This window comes from Cherax quadricarinatus, chromosome 13 (genome assembly GCF_038502225.1).
Source record: "Cherax quadricarinatus isolate ZL_2023a chromosome 13, ASM3850222v1, whole genome shotgun sequence".
Lineage (NCBI taxonomy): Eukaryota > Metazoa > Arthropoda > Malacostraca > Decapoda > Parastacidae > Cherax > Cherax quadricarinatus.
In genome coordinates, this window is record NC_091304.1 from 50,876,777 (window position 1) to 50,893,751 (window position 16,975).

The 16,975-nt window shown below is 40.7% G+C and overlaps 1 protein-coding gene across 1 annotated transcript in view; it reads right to left on the minus strand.

Moving 5' to 3' along the window:
• Positions 1 to 16,975, minus strand: part of LOC128688472 (bridge-like lipid transfer protein family member 3B) — a 272,927-nt gene that overhangs the window by 39,523 nt on the left and 216,429 nt on the right. Inside the window, exon 18 of the mRNA XM_070084750.1 lies at positions 5,800 to 6,072. Within this exon, the coding sequence (XP_069940851.1) occupies positions 5,800 to 6,072 (273 nt within the window). The remainder of the gene's footprint in view (positions 1 to 5,799; positions 6,073 to 16,975) is intronic.

The following is a 16,975-nucleotide window of genomic DNA, read 5'->3' on the forward strand; positions in this document are numbered from 1 at the left end:
GTTTGTGACACAGGATTTCCCGTCCCTGAAACCATGTTGGCTGCTGTTGATGAGATCGTTCCTTTCTAGGTGTTCCACCACTCTTCTCCTGATAATCTTCTCCATGATTTTGCATACTATACATGTCAGTGACACTGGTCTGTAGGTTAATGCTTCATGTCTGTCTCCTTTTTTAAAGATTAGGACTACATTTGCTGTCTTCCATGCCTCAGGCAATCTCCCTGTTTCGATAGATGTATTGAATATTGTTGTTAGGGGTACACATAGCGCCTCTGCTCCTTCTCTCAATACCCATGGGGAGATGTTATCTGGCCCCATTGCCTTTGAGGTATCTAGCTCACTCAGAAGCCTCTTCACTTCTTCCTCGGTTGTGTGCACTGTGTGTGTGTGTGTGTGTGTGTGTGTGTGTGTGTGTGTGTGTGTGTGTGTGTGTGTGTGTGTGTGTGTGTGTGTGTGTGTGTGTGTGTGTGTGTGTGTGTGTGTGTGTGTGTGTGTGTGTGTGTGTGTGTGTGTGTGTGTGTGTGTACTCACCTATTTGTGGTTGCAGGGGTCGAGTCCTAGCTCCTGGCCCCGCCTCTTCACCGGTTGCTACTAGACCCTCTCTCTCCCCGCTCCATGAGCTTTATCAAACCTCGTCTTAAAACCGTGTATGGTTCCTGCCTCCACTACGTCATTTTCTAGGCTATTCCACTGCCTTACAACTCTATGACTGAAGAAATACTTCCTACTATCTCTCTGACTCATTTGTGTCTTCAACTTCCAATTGTGGCCTCTTGTTTCTGTGTCCCCTCCCTGGAACATCCTGTCCTTGTCCACCTTGTCTATTCCACGCAGTATTTTATATGTCGTTATCATGTCTCCCCTGACCCTCCTGTCCTCCAGTGTCGTCAGGCCGATTTCCCTTAATCTTTCTTCATAGGACATTCCCCTTAGCTCTGGAACTAACCTTGTTGCAAACCTTTGTACTTTCTCTAGTTTCTTGACGTGCTTTATCAAGTGCGGGTTCCAAACAGGTGCTGCATACTCCAGTATGGGCCTGACATACACGGTGTATGTCACGGTGTACACACGGTGTACACACGGTGTGTGTGTGTGTGTGTGTGTGTGTGTGTGTGTGTGTGTGTGTGTGTGTGTGTGTGTGTGTGTTTGTGTGTGTGTGTATGGTGTGTGTTGGTGTGTGTGTACCGTGTGTGTGTATGGTGTGTGTGTGTGTGTGTGTGTGTGTGTGTGTGTGTGTGTGTGGTGTGTGTGTATGTGTGTGTATGGTTTGTGTGTGTGTATGGTGTGTGTGTGTGTGTATGGTGTGTGTGTGTGTGTATGGTGTGTGTGTGTGTATGGTGTGTGTGTGTGTATGGTGTGTGTGTGTGTGTATGGTGTGTGTGTGTGTGTATGGTGTGTGTGTGTGTATGGTGTGTGTGTGTATGGTGTGTGTGTGTGTGTATGGTGTGTGTGTGTGTATGGTGTGTGTGTGTGTATGGTGTGTGTGTGTACTCACCTATTTGTACTCACCTATTTGTGGTTGCAGGGGTCGAGTCATAGCTCCTGGCCCCGCCTCTTCACTGATTGCTACTAGGCCCTCTCTCTCCCTGCTCCATGAGCTTTATCATACCTAGCCTTAAAACTATGTATGGTTCCCGCCTCCACTACTTCACTTTCTAGGCTATTCCACGGCTTGACTACTCTATGGCTGAAGAAATACTTCCTAACATCCCTTTGATTCATCTGAGTCTTCAACTTCCAATTGTGACCTCTTGTGTCTGTGTCCCATCTCTGGAACGTCCCGTCTTTGTCCACCTCGTCTATTCCGTGCAGTATTTTATATGTCGTTATCATGTCTCCCCTGACCCTCCTGGCCTCCAGTGTCGTCAGGCCGATTTCCCTCAACCTTTCTTCATAGGACAATCCCCGTAGCTCTGGGACTAGTCTTGTTGCAAACCTTTGCACTTTCTCTAATTTCTTGACGTGCTTGACTAGGTGTGGATTCCAAACTGGTGCTGCATACTCCAGTATGCGCCTGACGTAAATGGTATACAGAGTCTTGAACGAATCCTTACTGAGGTATCGGAACGCTATCCATAGGTTTGCCAGGCGCCCGTATGCTGCAGCAGTTATCTGATTGATGTGCGCCTCGGGAGATATGCTCGGTGTTATACTCACCCCCAGATCTTTTTCCTTGAGTGAGGTTTGCAGACTTTGGCCATCTAAACTATATTGAGTCTGTGGTCTTCTTTGCCCTTCCCCAATCTTCATGACTTTGCATTTGGCAGGGTTAAACTCAAGGAGCCAGTTGCTGGACCAGGCTTGTAGCCTGTCCAGGTCTCTTTGTAGTCCTGCCTGATCCTCATCCGATTTGATTCTTCTCATTAACTTCACATCGTCCGCAAACAAGGACACTTCTGAGTCTATCCCTTCCGTTATGTCATTCACATATACCAAGAACAGCACAGGTCCTAGGACTGACCCCTGTGGAACCCCGCTTGTCACAGGCGCCCACTCTGATACCTCGTCACGTACCATGACTCGTTGTTGCCTCCTTGTCAGGTATTCTCTGATCCATTGCAGTGCCTTTCCTGTTATGTGTGCCTGATCCTCTAGCTTTTGCAGTAACCTCTTGTGAGGAACTGTGTCGAAGGCCTTCTTGCAGTCCAAAAAAATGCAGTCGATCCACCCCTCTCTCTCTTGTCTTACTTCTGTCACCTTGTCATAAAACTCTAGTAGGTTTGTGACACAGGATTTTCCTTCCCTGAAACCATGCTGGTTGTCAATTATACACTTGTTTCTTTCCAGGTGCTCCACCACTCTCCTCCTGATGATCTTCTCCATGACCTTGCATACTATACACGTTAGTGATACAGGTCTGTAGTTTAGTGCCTCATGTCTGTCTCCCTTTTTAAAAATTGGGACTACATTTGCCATCTTCCATACCTCGGGGAGTTGCTCAGTTTCAAATGATGTGTTGAAGATCTTTGTTAACGGTACACACAATATCTCTGCTCCCTCTTTAAGGACCCATGGAGAGATGTTGTCTGGTCCCACTGCCTTTGAGGTGTCAAGTTCGCACAGCAGCTTCTTCACCTCCTCCTTGGTTATATGTACCTCATCCAGCACTTGCTGGTGTACCCCCCTGCTCTGATTTCCTGGAGTCTTACTGGTTTCCACTGTAAATACTTCTTTAAATCTTGTGTTGAGCTCCTGACATACCTCCCGGTCGTTTCTTGTGAATTCCCCATCACCCTTCCTCAGTCTGATTACCTGGTCCTTGACTGTTGTTTTCCTCCTGATGTGGCTGTACAACAGCTTCGGGTCAGTCTTGACTTTCGATGCTATGTCATTTTCGTATTGCCGCTGAGCCTCCCTTCTTATCTGTGCATATTCGTTTCTGGCTCTTCGGCTAATCTCTTTATTTTCCTGAGTTCTCAGTCTTCTGTACCTTTTCCATTCTCTAGTACACCTAGTTTTTGCCTCCCTACACCTTTGGGTGAACCAAGGACTCGTTCTGTTCTTCCCATTATTTCTGTTTCCCTTGAGAACAAACCTCTCCTCTGCCTCCTTGCATTTTGTTGCCACATAGTCCATCCTTTCTTGTGCTGGTTTTCCTGTCAGTTCCCTCTCCCACTGAATGTCTTGAAAGAAGTTCCTCAAGCCTGAGTAGTTCCCCCTTTTGTAGTTTGGTTTTTCCCACCCTATTCCTGCTGCTCTCTCCACTTGGAGCTCAACTATGTAGTCGAAGCACAGAACCACATGATCACTAGCTCCCAGGGGCCTTTCATACATGATATCCTCGATGTCAAAACTACTCAAGGTAAATACAAGGTCCAGTCTTGCTGGTTCATCCTCTTCTCTCTCTCTGGTAGTGTCTCTAACATGTTGATGCATGAGGTTTTCCAGTACCACATCCATCATCTTGGCTCTCCATGTTTCGGGACCCCCATGGGGCTCCAGGTTTTCCCAGTCAATCTCCTTGTGATTGAAATCACCCATAACTAGTAACTTTGCTCCCCCCATGTGTGCTCTCCTGGCCACCTCGGCTAGTGTGTCGACCATTGCTGTTGCTCTCATCGTATTCTTCCCTTGGCCTCCTGCAGTTCTGTGGTGGGTTGTACGTTACTGCAATTATCACCTTATGTCCCTTAGACTGGATTGTTCCTACTAAGTAGTCCCTTTCGCCCGTGCCATCCATTCCTTCCATTTTTTTCAAACCCCCACTGGTTTTTAATGAGCAGTGCAACTCCTCCTCCCCCTCTGCTCCCTCTGTCTTTCCTGAGGATTTGATATCCGGATGGAAAGATTGAATCTGTTATTATTCTGGTGAGTTTTGTTTCTGTGAGTGCTATTATGTCTGGGGATGTCTCCTTGATTCTTTCGTGCCACTCCTCATACTTATTTGTTATTCCATCTGCATTTGTATACCACACCTTCAACTTCTTTTCTAAGATTGTGGTCTGGGAGGTGTATTGGGGTTGGGGAGTGGGAGACCTGATAAGGAACTGTAGGTGGTTGCTGTGGGGGTGGAGTTTGTAATGCAGTGGGTGGGGGCATTGGATGTGGCATGGGTGTTTTGGTTTAGAGTGTTTGGTTGCACTGGGGTTGACCTGGTTGGGAGGCTTCTATAGGAAGTTGTGAGGGAGGCTGTATTTGATCTTCCTGTGTCTGGGATCTCCTGTCTGTCTTCTCCATCCCCTCTCTTTTCTCCTTTCGCCTTTGTACCATCTCTCTCTGTTTCTGCCTTTCTGCTTGTGTTCTGTCGTGGTCGAGATACACCTTCCTGTATGCCGGCATGTCCCTTAATCGTGCTTTCTCCTGCAGGATCCTGTTCCGAGTCGATTCTGCCTTGAAGGTCACTTTCATTGGCCGGGTTCTTTTTTTTACAAACCCCCCTATTCTCCGAAAATTTTCCAGCTGAGTCATGTCGTCTTCTCCTATTGCTTTCACGATGCTTTCAATTGCTTTTCTTTCCCCTTGTTTTCTTGCTTCATATGTTTCCCCTTCAACTTCCTGGAGCCCATACGTATGTATGTATGTGTGTATGTATGTGTTTGAGTATGTATGTATGTGTTTCCCCGATAAACCATTTGTCCAACCAATCATCTGCCTCCACTCCTATCTAATACACTCACACATGCCTGCTGTATGTCCAAGCCCCTGGCACACAAAATGTACTTTACCCTCTTAGACGCGACATCTCCACTACCTCCAGCTTCCTCCTTACTGCAGCATTCACAACCCATGCTTCACACTCATATAATGTTGGTATCACTATACTCTTGTACATTCTCTTCTTTGCCTCCATGAATAATGTTCTTTGTCTCCACAGATACCTCAATGCAACACCCACCTTTTTCCCTTTATTAATTCTGTTGTTCACCTTGTCTTTCATATATCCACCTGCTGACACATCCACTCCCAAATATCCAAACACATTCACTTCTTCCATACTCCCTCCAATCTGATATCCAATTTTTTCCTTGTCTAACTTATTTGATACCCTCATCACCTTACTCTTTGCTATGTTCACTTTCAATTTCTTTTACCCACCCTCCTAAACTGTCCACTAACCTTTGCAACTTTTCTTCAGAATCTCCCAAAAAGCAGGGTCATCAGCAAAACACATAACTGTGTCAACTCTCATTTTGCATTAGATTCTGGATATTTTAATCTCACCCCTCTCCAATGCCCTAGCATTTACCTCTTTTACAACCCCATCCATGAATATGTTAAACACTTATAGGCATGACTTCCATTTTGCTACAAGATAAAGTCCATAAAATTAATATAAAAAAATTCAAACACTATAAATACCTCCATAGGAAGTGGTTGTGGCACAATTTCATCTTCTATAAGGTCAACCAGACCTGTTATAGTGCTCATTAACAACGACAGATTAAGGTCAGCAACATGTCCTTTTAGGAAAGGTTTAATCAGCACTGGAAGATGGGCTCCTGAGATGCCTTTTGGTGCTTCAGCTCCAGGAGAAATTGGCTCAACATGAGTGTCTAAGCGAATCTTAAGGCAGCAGGGATCTGTGGCAGCTAAAGAATCTGACCAACCTCTGCACCGACCGCTGAACTTTGTCTGGAAAAAATAATGAAACAATCTTGTTCTTATATCTTTAAATGACTGTTAAAACCATCAATTTTAACATGTATACCTGTACATAACCATAAACTAATAAAACATACAAATTCAGTTATACAAAACTAACCACAAGGAAAAAATTGAAATGTAGTATTACAGTCGTTAATAAAGCATTAATACACAACAATTACAACTCTGTCTCTTTCTTTTCCATATGGTTATCTAACTATATGTACATATAGTGTTTTGTATAAACTGCTAATATGTACATGTGCATACTAATATAGCTTCAAAACAATTTGCTGATGATCTACTTGGCTTAGAATAATGTGTGTAGCCAGGTTTACTATATAACTCCTTGCCAAGGGTTCCAATACTCTTCCCTTCTCTTCACCCTTGGTGATCTATCTAATATTTAAAATTTCTTGCAAGTTGCCCTTTGTCATACATGTCATTTGAAATGAAGTTAAAACTGGCCAATCACTGAAAATTTTAAATTATTACTACTACTACAATCAAAACTAAGCACTAAACCCACCAGGATCATACAGGGCTGGAAGTACTAAAGACGAAATATGCAAATATCGGAGACCAGCAAGGGTTAGAAGTATGCAAGAGGCAGAATCAGAAAGGGCAATGGGGAGTGCTAAAGGAAAAATATTATCAAAGTTAGTGTAATAAAGCAGTCGCTGACAAAAAGTTGAAGATGTAGTCGGTGTTAAAGGTGGGGCTGTCAGTGAGGTCAGATAAAGTAAGTGCGTGAGGGTGGTGACAATGCCAGAGATAAATTCTGTGTGCCTGCTGATAGACAGGACAGTCTAATTACAGATGGTGACCTGACAACGGAACTTGACAATTCTAAGAGCAGTGCCGAGTGCTTTTTCTAAAAATACCAATGAGCGAGATGTGTGTGTGTCCGACACACAGGCATGAGAGTGTAGTCTCCCAAACACGACAGTGATAAGATGATCAGAAACCCATATAAGGTCTGATGGAATAAACTTGTTATGGATCAAGTCAGATAACTATTGTTGTCAATGGTTGCAAAGTTGTCTAGAGATTACTGCAAAATAGTCTAAAGATGGAATATCCCTATATGAAGAGGTGGTTATGAACAGCTGACTATACAGCAGAGAATCTGTTTGCTCACTGCTCCAAACATCCATGTGTCTAAGGACCCAACAGAAAACATCATCATCTTGTTTTTAGAAGAAATGCAGTGCAACTAAAGTTGTATACGAAGAACTAGGGGATAAGGAGAATCATATTTTTGGAGAACCAGTAAAGCAGTAGAGGAGTCTGAAACTACTACTACTACTACTACTACAATGCAACGTGTATAACAGTGATGAGAAATGCATACAGCTCAGCTGTAAAAATGCTAGCCGAGTCTAATACATGACATCGTACAACTTTGTCCTGAAAAACTGCTGCAAACCTCCATGAGAATGAGATTGGAAGTGGTTAAGAAAAAAGAAGCAAGAAGCTACAGTAGGTAATTAAGCATTCACATATAAAAGTGGGGAAGAACAGACACGAATCATTGGAACTTCCCAAGGAAAAAATGTTAGATGCTGGATGGCCATATAAACTGATATGATTTTTTTTCAAATGTATACATTTTGCTTATTTCAATAAATGTGATTGTAACAATGATCAACATAATTCATCAATGGTTAGGTTAATTTCAAACCTACGTACTTGAAATTCAAGTGTAATGACAAAAATGCAATTATAAATATAAAAGGGATGTTCAGTAGTAATAAAAGGGCCAGGCAAGTTACTTTTCTATGGACAAGCACTGCTCTTGATCCCAGGCTCTGGTGCTTTGATTAGGTACTTCCTGGTTGCTAGTGTCTCAAGTGTGTAATAAACTTTCAAGTAGATCAATTACATCACTAAACACATTACATCTTCCACGGTATGGCTGCCTGCCACTATATTAATTTTATAATACAAACTTTTAATATTTTATTATTTATTGATTTATTTAATTCATGTTAAGTGCTAAACGCATGTGGGTCATTCAGTGCAAGACATGGTGGATTGATCCTCTGTCTGGTGAGTGCCAGACAAATGTGCTTCCTATTTTTATTCACATTTTTGCTGATGATACTGTGCTTTTAGGAGATTCTAAATTGAAGTTGCAAAGGTTAGTGGATGAGATTAGGAGGGTGTGTAACAGAAGCTGAATATGAACATAGATAAGAGTAAGGTGAGGAGGGTACCAAATGAGTTAGGTAAGAAAAAAATGGATATCAGATGGGAGGGGGCAGGGAAGAAGTGAATGTGTTCAGATATTTGGGAGTAGATGTGTTGGTGGATGGGCATATAAAGAATGAGGTAAACCACAGAATTCATGAAGGGGAAAAAAATGGGAAGTGCACCGAGGTATTTGAGACAAAGACTTATCCAAGGAGGCAAAGAAGAGAATGAATGAAAGTATAGTGGTACCAACACTCTTATATGGGTGTGAAGCATGGGTTGTAAATGCCGCAGCAAGGAGGAGGCTGCAGGCAGAGCAGATGTCATCATGTCTAAGGGCAATGTGGGGCGTAAATATTATGCAAAGAATTCGTAAAGTGGAAATTAGGAAGAAGTGTGGAGTTACTAAAAGTATTATTCAGAGGACTGAGGAGGGATTGTTGAGGTGGTTCAGTCATTTAGAGAGGATGGAGCAAAACAGAATGACTTGCAGGGGGTGTATAAATCTGTGGTGGAGGGAAGGCATGGTAGAGGTCTTCCTAGAAAAGGATGGAGAAAAGGTGGTGGGGGATAAAGGCAGTTTTTGTGTGCAAGGGGCCTGGACATACAGCAGGCAACATGTGAAAGTATTAGATAGGAGTGGAGATGAATAGTTTTTGGGAGTTGATGAGCTATCGCAGGGTAATATTTTGTGAAGGGTTTCAGGGAAACTGGTTAGCCACCTGGAGGTGGAAAATGCAATGCTTGCACTTTAAAGGAGGGTTTGGGATATTGGCTGTTTGGAGTGACCTCTAAATTGTATCAGAGTACCTCTGCAAAGACAGTGGTTATGTGTGAATGATGGTGAAAGTGTTAAATGACAGTGAGAGCATTTGCTTTTTTGGGTCACCCTGCCTTGGTGGGAGGACAAAGTGATGAAAAAAAAAAAATTGGTAAAAAGAGCACAGGTTGACTATCACTAATCCAGTATCAAGAGATGCCAATTTCAAAATAGGGTTCAGAATAAACAATGCAGACATTTCTGGCACTAAAACAACATATTCTCCATTCATTAGTCACGTCTCCAGGCCTCTGTTATATCACGCTTGCTTTCCATTTTGAACTTTTATTCACACACAAAAATAGAAGATTTACTGTTATGCAGATTACTACATTATTGTGATAATCGTATAAATAATGTCAACCCATTCATGACCACGTATTAGACAGACCAGTTGGACACGTACTGGACACGTGACGTGATTTGTTTACTCTTGAACATTGGCAAACATCGAATATTTCTGCTATTTGAGCTCAAATTCAAGGCACTTTCTGCTCTGAAACCAAAATAATCTCTATTTCTGTAATATATCTTCCATTCTATTAAATGAGACCAAGAAACTGAGAATACAACCATGAAAACCATACAAAAATACACAGCAAAATCACGGTTTTACACCAAAAACACTGTTGCAGTTTTTCTTTTTTCTCATTATGCGCTGCGTGCTTCAGGGCTTTTCTTTTACATAGTGCACACTTACCACACAGACCTATTCTCTGATATGTAGGTTCAAATTTACTGGTCACAGCTTATCTGAGTGAGCTGAGCTCATGGCATCGTACTACAAGACCAACAGTAACTTCAAAGCCATCTTATCTTTTATGGACAATGTATGGCGTTTGTGTTTCACATGAGAACTGTAGTAGGTTTGCTGGTCCTTTATTCGTTGGAACCACGGGTAGGGCTAAAAGTGAGTAGGTTATAACAATAAATGGAGAAAAACAAATTGGAATGACTCGTGCAGCAAAGAGTGCCACCAAACAGTAGCGGCAGGTTGGCGCAGTGACCCCGGAAATTGGAAATTTAGCCAAAATTAGTGCCAGACTACTGATGGAACTGGATTAGTGATGGCCAACCTGTATTTATATAAATGGGGTAATAAGTGTGTTTTTATAATCAGGGTAACAAGTATTAATAATGGGAAATAAGCACACTTATATAACTAGGGTAATAAAAGTGCTTAAATAAATGAGTAACAAGTGCTTATATAAATGGGTAACAAGTGCTTATATAAATGGGTAACAAGTGCTTATATAAATGGGTAACAAGTGCTTATATAAATGGGTAATAAGTGCTTATATAAATGGGTAACAAGTGCTTATATAAATGGGTAATAAGTGCTTATATAATGGGAAACAAGTGCCTATATAATTGGGTAACAAGTGTGATTATATAAATGGAGTAATAAGTGTATTTGTATAAGTGGGGTAATAAGAGTGCTTTTTTAACTGGGGTAACAAGTGTGCTTATGTAAATGGAGAAATAAGAGCACTTATATAAGTGGGGTAATAAGAGTGCTTACACCTCAGAGTTGACAGGTTTACTATAAAAGAGTGCAGGGGGAGCCATGGCTGCTGCTCTAGCCAGTTTAAAAAAAAGTTTTTTCTTACAGGACTGTAAAACATTATAAACTATAAATAACAACAACAAAAAAAGAAAATTTAAAAATAATGAGACCTTATCTTTTGGTGAATATTAAAATTGTATAAATTTGCCTTAGCCATGAGTGGAAAAATGTGCATACTGTAGCACATGTGCGTATTTAAAAATTATTCTTATTTCTAACAAATGTTATTTTTTTTATCATGTTAGAGTAGGGCCCCACTTATACTTCAGGTTAGGTTCCAGGCTACTGTCGTAAAGCGGAAATCACCATAAAGTGGAACACCCTTTTTTTCCACTTATAAATGCATAGAAATACTATATAACAAGTTTACACTAACATATATTAAGTTAGCAATAAAACTAGGCATTAAAAAACAATAAAAAAGTAAAATACACATATAGTACACTCATTACTTACCTTAAAATATTTGTAGTCTTAATCTAGGGTGAGATGAGTAGTATTTATTGTAAGAAATCAAGTGTGGTATGTATGGTAGTCAGCCGGGCTACCATACCAGGCCAACCCACCCACACACAATATTCTATGACATTTAAGTATCCCAGAGCAACAAAATGAATATACAGTTCACTCATTACTTACCTTAAAATATTTGTAGTCTTAATATAGGGTCAGAGGTGAATAAACAAGATAAAACGAATAAATGAGAGTGTGAAAATGAGTATATGAGAGAGGACACTCCCGGAGTTATGTAAACAAACCAGGCAAACACGTCTGGTTTGTGTACAAATTACATTGTGTACAAGTTGTCTCTACATTGATACAGTAAAATAAAAAGGAACACTCCCATTCTCATGTAACACCATTTTTAGAAGAAATGACACTGAGTGAAGGCATACGAAAGGAATAATTTTCTACAGTTACCCCAGGTAACACATTTTCTCTGATGTTGGACTAGAGAAAACGTCATTCTTACCGTCACTTGTACAAGTTGTCTGGCTACCACATCTCATATTCATGTTAATTTGTTCTACTGTGGGGTGTATTTATCACGTTTATATGTTACATATCTTGTTTATTATATAATTTTGAAAAAATATAAAAGATGGAGTAATGAAAATGTGTATATTAATTTACTAATAATCGGTGGTGATTTCTAGAGCAGCTACTAGGGTTTGCTAGGTGACTGGAAAAGAGAAATAAATATTGTTGTGTATGATTAAAAGAGTGAAGAGTGAAAATGGCAGGCATTAGGGGGGATACAGGCTGCCATAATTATACTATTTATCTACCCCCTGCAATTCTGTGAAGAAGGAAATCAGTCATGGGGGCCTGGAAAAGGCTAATGGGGTAATAGCACCCTGGACAGTAAAAGCCCAACAGTTGCCATCCTACCAGAAATGTAAATGTCACTATCGCCGCAAGGTATGGCAACACCGCATACCCAAACAAAAACAGTGGCACACAGCTCTTACAGTAACGCTTTTAAGTGGTGATATCCAAATTAATTAATCTAGGACCTCAAACTATTGTGCAGAGGCAAACCAGGCAGATAAGTGTAGGTGATGACGGTCTAGTAGTTAGGAATGATAACCTTAACTCCATATGTAATGCACACATAGGCCAATGTGAGACAATACAGCCATTCTTATTAACTCAAACATCACCAAACAGGTGCATACACTGCACTAAAGTACAAAAGAAGAACAGAAAAGACACCTTATGTAAAATGTGCAAGTGGTGGGTGCATAATGGATGTATGTATAATTATAGTAATGGTGCCAGAATTCATTTTGTGTGTAACAAATGCACTTTGGCACAGTTACCCTTTAGCAATGATGACATTGATTTACCTAATTTTAATACAAATGACCCATTGCCATATACTGATGATTATAATTGTTTTATGAAAACAGGCCTTTACTTTATTCATGTCAACGCAAGATCACTTTTTCCAAAATTGGCAGAGATTAGGATTTTAGCTAACAGAACTGGGGCAGCAGCTATATCCATCTCTGAATCATGGTTGGATGATACGATGACTGGTGACGAGGTCAGAATAGAAGGTTACAATATAAAATGCTTAGATAGGAACAGAAAAGGTGGTGGGGTGTGTGCCTACATTAGAAATAACTTAGCTTACAACCCAAGACCTGATTTAAATAACAAACTGGAGATTCTATGGTTTGAAGTGCTGCTTCCCAAGACCAAACCCATCTTAGTAGGAACTAGTTACCGCCCTCCCACCCATGACCAGTTCTTAGAAGACTTTTCCAGAGTCTTGTCCGAACTTGAAAACAACTGCGAGACAGTAATACTGGGAGACTTCAATATGCATTTTCAGCAGCAACATAATGGGCAATGCAAAAGGTATAAGCAAATTCTAGGTTTAAATAGTTACACTCAACTAATTAATACACCAACCTGGATCACACAGTTCTCAGCCACCCTAACTGACCACATACTTTGTAACCGTTCTGAGAACATTAGTCAGTCAGGAATCATTACCACAGGCCTTAGTGATCATCTCATCATTTACTGTACCAGGAAAATCACTAGGGACAGGATAGGCCTACATGGGACAATAAAAATGAGGTCAACTAGAAACTACAGTAAAGAAACACTGGTGAATAGGCTACACAATTGTGACTGGACAGTGATAACAAGTTGCACGGGCATAAATGATGCCTGGGAAAAATTCAAAACAATGGTTCACTACCATCCTTGATAATATTGCACCAGTTAAAAAGGTTAGGATTAAACGGAGAACTGAACCCTGGATGACTACTGAGATACTAGATAAAATGAAATTCAGAGATCAGTTGCTAAAAAGATTTAAAACAGACAGGATATTGCAGCACTAAATGAATTCCAAAGGGTGAGGAACAGAGTACAGAGACTTATAAAAGGAGCAAAGGCAAAGCACTATTGCTCAAAAATTGAAGAGTATAAGCATAACCCCAGAAAGCTCTGGCAACAACTAAAACAGTTGGGGTATAGCCATAAACCAGTAGATAGGTCTAACACAGTACTCACTATCGATAATGAGGTATGCCACGAAACAACTAAGGTGGCAAATTGTTTTAATTCCTACTACACATCTGTCGCATCAACGCTAGTAAGTAAATTACCAGCTGCATCAAATACCTTTAACACAGACTCAGATAAGTTTCAAACATACTATACCAATAAAGGGGTAACCCCAAACAGTTGTCAACTAATAAGTGTATCTCATGACCTTATTCAAAAAGAACTAAGCAGGTTAAACCCCACTAAGAGCACCAGTCCTGATAACATCCCATCTAAGTTCCTAAAAGATGGTGCTTCTGAATTGTCAATCCCTATTGCTTACATAATAAATTTGTCCACCACTAATACCATACCAGAGGGGGTTCAAGGAGGCCAGAGTTACTCCTCTCTTCAAGAAAAATAGTAGGTCTGATGTAAGCAACTATAGGCTTGTTAGTATACTCAGTGTAATATCCAAAATTCTAGAGAGTGCAGTGTACTGTCAAGTAGTTAAGTACTTTAATGACAACAACATTCTCCATACCTATCAATCAGGCTTTAGAAGATCTTACTGAACTGACACCTCCCTAATTAATCTGATGGATTACATGAGAACTGAAATGTCAATGGGGAATCTCATAGGTATGGTAACAGACCTGCAAAAGGCCTTCGATACTGTCAACCACAATATATTATGTAAGAAACTTCAAGCTATCGGTACAGGTTCTGTAGACTGGTTTAAGTCCTACTTTAGCAACAGGAGACAAATTGTCAAAATCAACAAAACGGAATCAGAACCCCTGCTGATAACATGTGGAGTTCCCCAAGGTCCTGGGTCCTTTATTATTCCTATGCTATGTTAACGACATGCCTATCAGTGTTAAGTGCAAACTCCTACTGTATGCAGATAACAGTACTCTGTTAGTGTCAGGTAAAGACCCACAAGATGTAGCTAATGTATTAACACTGGAACTGGAGTCCTGCAGCAAATGGTTAGTAGACAACAAACTATCATTACACCTCGGGAAAACTGAAGCCATTCTCTTTGGAATGAAACAAACTGAGAAGGGTAAATAATTTTAATGTCCAGAGTAATGGGGAGTCCATCACTTCAGTTTCCTCAGTAAAATATCTGGGAATCCCATTTGACCCATGCATGTCAGGAGAATTGATAGGGAACAGTGTAGTAAAGAAAGTGAATACCAGACTGAAATTCTTCTATAGACAAGCACAGTGTCTACCTACTGAGGCTATCAGGACCCTATGTCTAGCCCTTATACAATGTCATATGGATTACGCTTGCTCTTTATGATACTCCACCTTGACAAAAACATTGAAAAATAGACAGCAAATCACCCAGAACAAAATGATAAGATTCATCCTAGACCTGGGACCAAGAGAACATGTAGGCCAGGATGAATTACAGCAGTTGGATATGCTGAACACTGAAGACAGAGTAAAACAATTGAAGCTAAATCATGTTTATAAAATTGCTCACAAACAGTGTCCAGAATATCTTGCTGCCAATTTTGTCAAGGCTGGGAACCAAAGCAATCATAGTACTAGGGGGAGAGAGCAAAACTTTTTAGTACCCACAGTCAGTGGCCAGGCTTCAAACACCTGTTATTGTACAGTAATAAAGGAATGGAACAGACTGCCCAAACATGTCAAAGCCAGTCATAGCATGAACCAGTTCAAGAAGAGAGCCAAAAGGTGTCTGATGAATGTAGCTACAGAAAGGGAGGGGAATGATTTTTTTTTTTAGCTAACACACGTGTAATTTTACCTTATTCCCAGTAATGACCCTCATATTGTAGATAGTCTTAATGACCCTTGTGTAGTAGATAGTCTTAATATGATAATAAGATGTTATCTCCATTATAGAATAATAAGAAGATATTATAACCTTCATATTACAATAATAACGTAAAAGGACCCCACTGGAAATAAGTCACTATCTGACATTTTTGGGTTATCCTAGGTACTTTACACATATGCTGCTATGTATGATAATCTATGTAACTGTATTTGTGTATACCTGAATAAACTTACTTAACATAATATACGACATTTAAAGAGACTCAGCGATTTTTTTTTTTTTTTTTTTTAAACAAGTCGGCCATCTCCCACCAAATCAAGGTGACCCAAAAAGAAAGAAAATCCCCAAGAAGAAAATACTTTCATCATCATTCAACTCTTTCACCTCACTCACACATAATGACTGTTTTTGCAGAGGTGCTCAGAAACACAACAGCTTAGAAGCATATACGTATAAAGATATGCAACATATCCTCCAAACTGTCAATATCCCGAACCCCTCCTTTAGAGTGCTGGCATTGTACTTCCCATTTCCAGGACTCAAGTCCAGCTATATAAATACAGTGGACCCCCGGTTTACGATCAGCTCCTAATGCGACCAATTATGTAAGTGCGTTTGTATGTGTATGTTTGGGGGTCTGAAATGGACTAATCTAATTCACAATATTCCTTATGGGAACAAATTCGGTCAGTACTGGCACCTGAACATACTTCTGGAATGAAATAATATTGTAAACCGGGGGTCCACTGTATAACCAGTTTCCCAGAATCCCTTCACTAAATATTACCCTGCTCACACTCCAAAGATCGTCAGGTCCCAAATACCATTCGTCTCCATTCACACCTATCGAACACGCTCATGCACACCTGCTGGAAGTCCAAGCCCCTCACCCACAAAACCTCCCTTACCCCATCCTTCCAACCTTTTCGAGGATGACCCCTACCCCGCCTTCCTTCCCCTACAGATTTAAATGCTCTCCATGTCATTCTACTTTGATCCATTCTCTCTAAATGACCAAACCACCTCAACAACCCCTCTTCAGCCCTCTAACTAATACTTTTATTAACTCGACACCTTCTCCTAATTTCCACACTCCGAATTTTCTGCATAATATTTACACCACACATTGCCCTTAGACAGGACATCTCCACTGGCTCCAACCGCCTCCTCGCTGCTGCATTCACAACCCAAGCTTCACACCCATATCAGAGTGTTGGTACTACTATACTTTCATACATTCCCTTCTTTGCCTCTATAGATAATGTTTTTTGTCTCCACATATACCTCAAAGCACCACTCACCTTTTTTCCCTCATCAATTCTATGATTAACCTCATCCTTCATAAATCCATCCGCCGACACGTCAACTCCCAAGTATCTGAAAACATTCACTTCTTCCATACTCCTCCCCAATTTGATATCCAATTTTTCTTTATCTAAATCATTTGATACCCTCATCACCTTATTCTCTTCTATGTTCACTT